Raw genomic sequence first — 3,623 nt, 5'->3', positions numbered from 1 at the left:
TTTTGTGTGTTAAAACTCAAAACTCAACACATACAGTGGTAAGTAGGAATAATATTCCATAAGAAAATGTCTCGAATGTTGTAAATTAACTTCACCTTGAGCCTGAAGTTCATATGACCAACGCCGTCACTGAAGGGCTCGTGTGCTATTCTGCATCAAAAAATTACCACATAATACTAGTCGAGCTCAAATGAAACGACAATATACCAATTTTCTTTCATACCAAATCATCCATATATGGGAAATATGGCTGCACTAGTCCATGGAGAACAAGGAATATGAGTGGCTTTTATCGTGCTACCCTATGAAAGCAAGAGCTATGAATGGACATGGAACAAGGAGCAACGTGATGCATATTGTTCTGATGTGCTTTTGATTGGGATGAGAACCAAAGTATACTCAAGATGCAACATAGAGCAAGAATCAAGCACAAAAAGGTCAGTAACCAAATACAGTGGTTGCTGATGAAGAACCATATACTAGCCACAATGGAAGCTACAGTACTTTACGTTTTTGAAGTAGTTAGATTCGTTTGTTCACAGCAATGTGAGGCCAGGGGCACAGTAAATACATTCTGCCTGATGCATCCAAAATTGAGGCAGTCACTAACCAACTGCCATGAGTGACTACTAAGTACAGCTTTTACTTACGTTTTTTATACAATCACCGGTCAAACTACAATTGACACAAAACTACATACAATTTATGCACAAAGTCGAATCGTGTGCTCCATATCAGTTTGATCTGAACACATTGTTGATGACCTCTTTCAGATTCTTGCAGCCTATGATTTCGATATTCTCAAAACCTGGAGTTCCTCGTAGCGATTTTTCAGCTGACTTTGGTACAATGCACATCTTGTAACCCAGTTTTGCCAATGTATGTACCCTTTTATCCATAGCAGAAACCTAACATAACAAGATGATAATAGTCAAAATTCATTCATGAAAGAAGAGAACAGTTTCTATGTTTATCCCTTTGTCTAAGAAGAACTAAAAATGATCAGTTTTTTAAGTGTATTCAAGTGCAATACAGAGACAAGTGACATTCAATGTTGTCTAGAGGTGTGATACATGAAACTTAACTTCATTTGGCTCCACTAGTTATCAGTTTATAAGTGTATTCAAATGCAACACAGAGGTAAGTGACCTCCAATGTTGTTCAGAGGTTTCATACATAAAAATAATATCATTTGGCTCCACTAGTTTATAATGACCATTAATTTATCAATATATAGTGAGAATGGTACAAGTTCCATCCACATTGAGTCTTTAAAAGTTGAAGGATCCTGTTTGGATGGTTGGCTAAGAGTGAGACATTGAAGTAAGCAATCCATTAGTAATCAGTGATCATAAGTTGCAATAATATTCAAATCCAGTAAGTTAAATATTGGATCCAGCCTCTCATAACTTTACTGAAAAATATTATTTACTATATAGAACACAGTGGTAAAAGCTATTGTTCGTGGAGTACTCAAATGTTAAGACTTGCTTTCAGAAAATGTATAAACAATGATGACATAAGATTAAAATGCTGAAATAATAAGCTTACCGGGCGAAGTTCACCACATAGTCCAATTTCACCAATGAATGCAGTGCTATTGGGTATAGGGGACTCCAAGAAACTGAAGAAAACAAAGACAAGTGGTGTATGTATTTGTAAACAAGCGCTTGAAATAATTTGTTCTAGTAGTTAGACAATATAAAGCAAACAACTAAGTCCCCTTCTCTAGGTCTGATTAAAACACGTGATAGAATACTGATCCAGGAAACACAACATGTAGCAAATGCTAGTACCATATACAGTTAAAGAGTAACAATACATGCCTGCTGCAAATTGCTGCGGCTATTGCAAGATCACCAGCAGTTTCTTTCAGTGTTACCCCACTAACAACATTCAAGAAGATCGCCTAATACAATAGAAACATTTTGATTAAAGAAAAGTAATTGAACATAAAACAATAGAAACATTTTGATTAAAGAAAAGTAATTGAACATAAAACTAATCCACAATAAAGGGAAAACATGATTTTGAGCTACTACTTACATTCTCTTGAAGCTTTAGACCAGCTTGCTTCGCAAGCACCTGAAATACGAGACATTAAAATGAAAGTGGCCTTTAAACACAATGGCTCTATGTTTAGATGCATGACATATGATAGCAATGATTCTCGTTTTGTCCAACAGAGAAACACAAAAGGTCACTCTGTATATGACATAAAACATACAAATTCACAACCTGTACAAAAATGATATTTACTCACTGAAATAATCATGGAAGCTCTACTAGCTTGAATTCCATTAACTTGCTGTAAAATTGCTTGACCTGATACACATAATGCCTACATCGAAATTGGAAGAAAAAACATTCAGATAACAAATGATTTATTATTACAAAAGGCAACTCTGAGCCATATAAATGAAGAGGAAATATGATCCTAGTTGCTAGGTGCTCAATAAATAGGTTATAAAAGAAATCCCCAGATATGGTTCCTACCCAATATTGAATTAAAGTATCATAAAATACTAACCCATCTTACTGCTTGTAATAACTATAGTCTCAACTGAGCACAATAGTGTCACTAAACGAATGTTGGGGTACAAAACTCGAAATGGGGAATTCTAAACCTTGCATCTCACTATAAGAACATTAAGTTACTCCACACATTGCCAATTGCCAGTAGGTTGGATGCTTTAAGTTTAGTATGCATAAAGAAAAGCCAATTTATCCAAGTGTCAGGCTACTGGCCGCGTGTGCCCGACATCACCCAATATGATCCATGGATTTCCACAAGTTGTACATACATGAAGTGATGAGGTACGAATGTATATGACTTGTTACAGATTCAAGCCTTGCATCTCCAGTATGTATATTATTGTGCCTTACCTTCAATTACCAGTTGGTTCTGGGATAGATGCTCTAGGTTAACTAACCCTTCCATTTTTCAAAGACAGATTCATATGTAGAAAACAACTATATCACAATTATCATCAGGTTAACACAGCTATTTAACTTATCTGATCAAGCTGACAAACTGAATTAAAATGTGTGACTTGACCCAACAGAAAAACATGTGTACAGGCAGAGGAGAAGAGACCTGAATCTCAATGAGAAAACTTCGAGATCCATCCATTACTACAGCAACAGCTATACCGGCCAAAAACTCTGAATCTGATAACTGTTCTCCTAGAAACATCCCACCGGGATTTGAAACAGCTTCTAATCCTGATTGTGACATTTCAAATACTCCAAGCTGAGATCAAGGACCAAAAACAGTCCTATCAGTTACAGACTAAGAGGTGAATACTGTTGCTACAAAAAAAAAAGGCGGTAACTTTGGAGATGTTATCCAACTGAAATCCATCTTCAAAATACCACAAGACAATACCCATCAACCTTATCCCATTTTAAGTAGTCTGGGATGCATAATTAATACAAAACTGCTAGTACCAAGGTACGATGACCAGAACAGCAATAGTTTGTTCGCTTAAATAGTTAAGAATTGCACCAGGACTACCACACCCCATGATAAAAAAAAACAAAAAAATAAAAATAAATAAATAAAAAAAAAACAACAACAACATTATACTATGCCACTGACGATATCTAGAGTGAAATTTCAA

General features: G+C 35.6%; 1 protein-coding gene across 1 annotated transcript in view; it reads right to left on the bottom strand.

The window, feature by feature from the left end:
- Positions 1-641: 641 nt before the first annotated feature.
- The window catches only part of LOC101299495 (DNA repair protein RadA homolog), a 6,966-nt gene continuing 3,984 nt past the window's right edge, over positions 642-3,623 (bottom strand). The window contains exons 10-15 of the mRNA XM_004302795.1: positions 3,098-3,253; positions 2,264-2,341; positions 2,047-2,085; positions 1,827-1,909; positions 1,552-1,624; positions 642-908 (exon numbers count right to left, since the gene is read on the bottom strand). Of these exons, the coding sequence (XP_004302843.1) occupies positions 735-908; positions 1,552-1,624; positions 1,827-1,909; positions 2,047-2,085; positions 2,264-2,341; positions 3,098-3,253 (603 nt within the window). The 3' untranslated portion in view covers positions 642-734. The remainder of the gene's footprint in view (positions 909-1,551; positions 1,625-1,826; positions 1,910-2,046; positions 2,086-2,263; positions 2,342-3,097; positions 3,254-3,623) is intronic.

The sequence above is a fragment of the Fragaria vesca genome, linkage group LG6, assembly GCF_000184155.1.
Source record: "Fragaria vesca subsp. vesca linkage group LG6, FraVesHawaii_1.0, whole genome shotgun sequence".
Lineage (NCBI taxonomy): Eukaryota > Viridiplantae > Streptophyta > Magnoliopsida > Rosales > Rosaceae > Fragaria > Fragaria vesca.
This window is presented reverse-complemented; position numbering and strand designations above follow the sequence as displayed.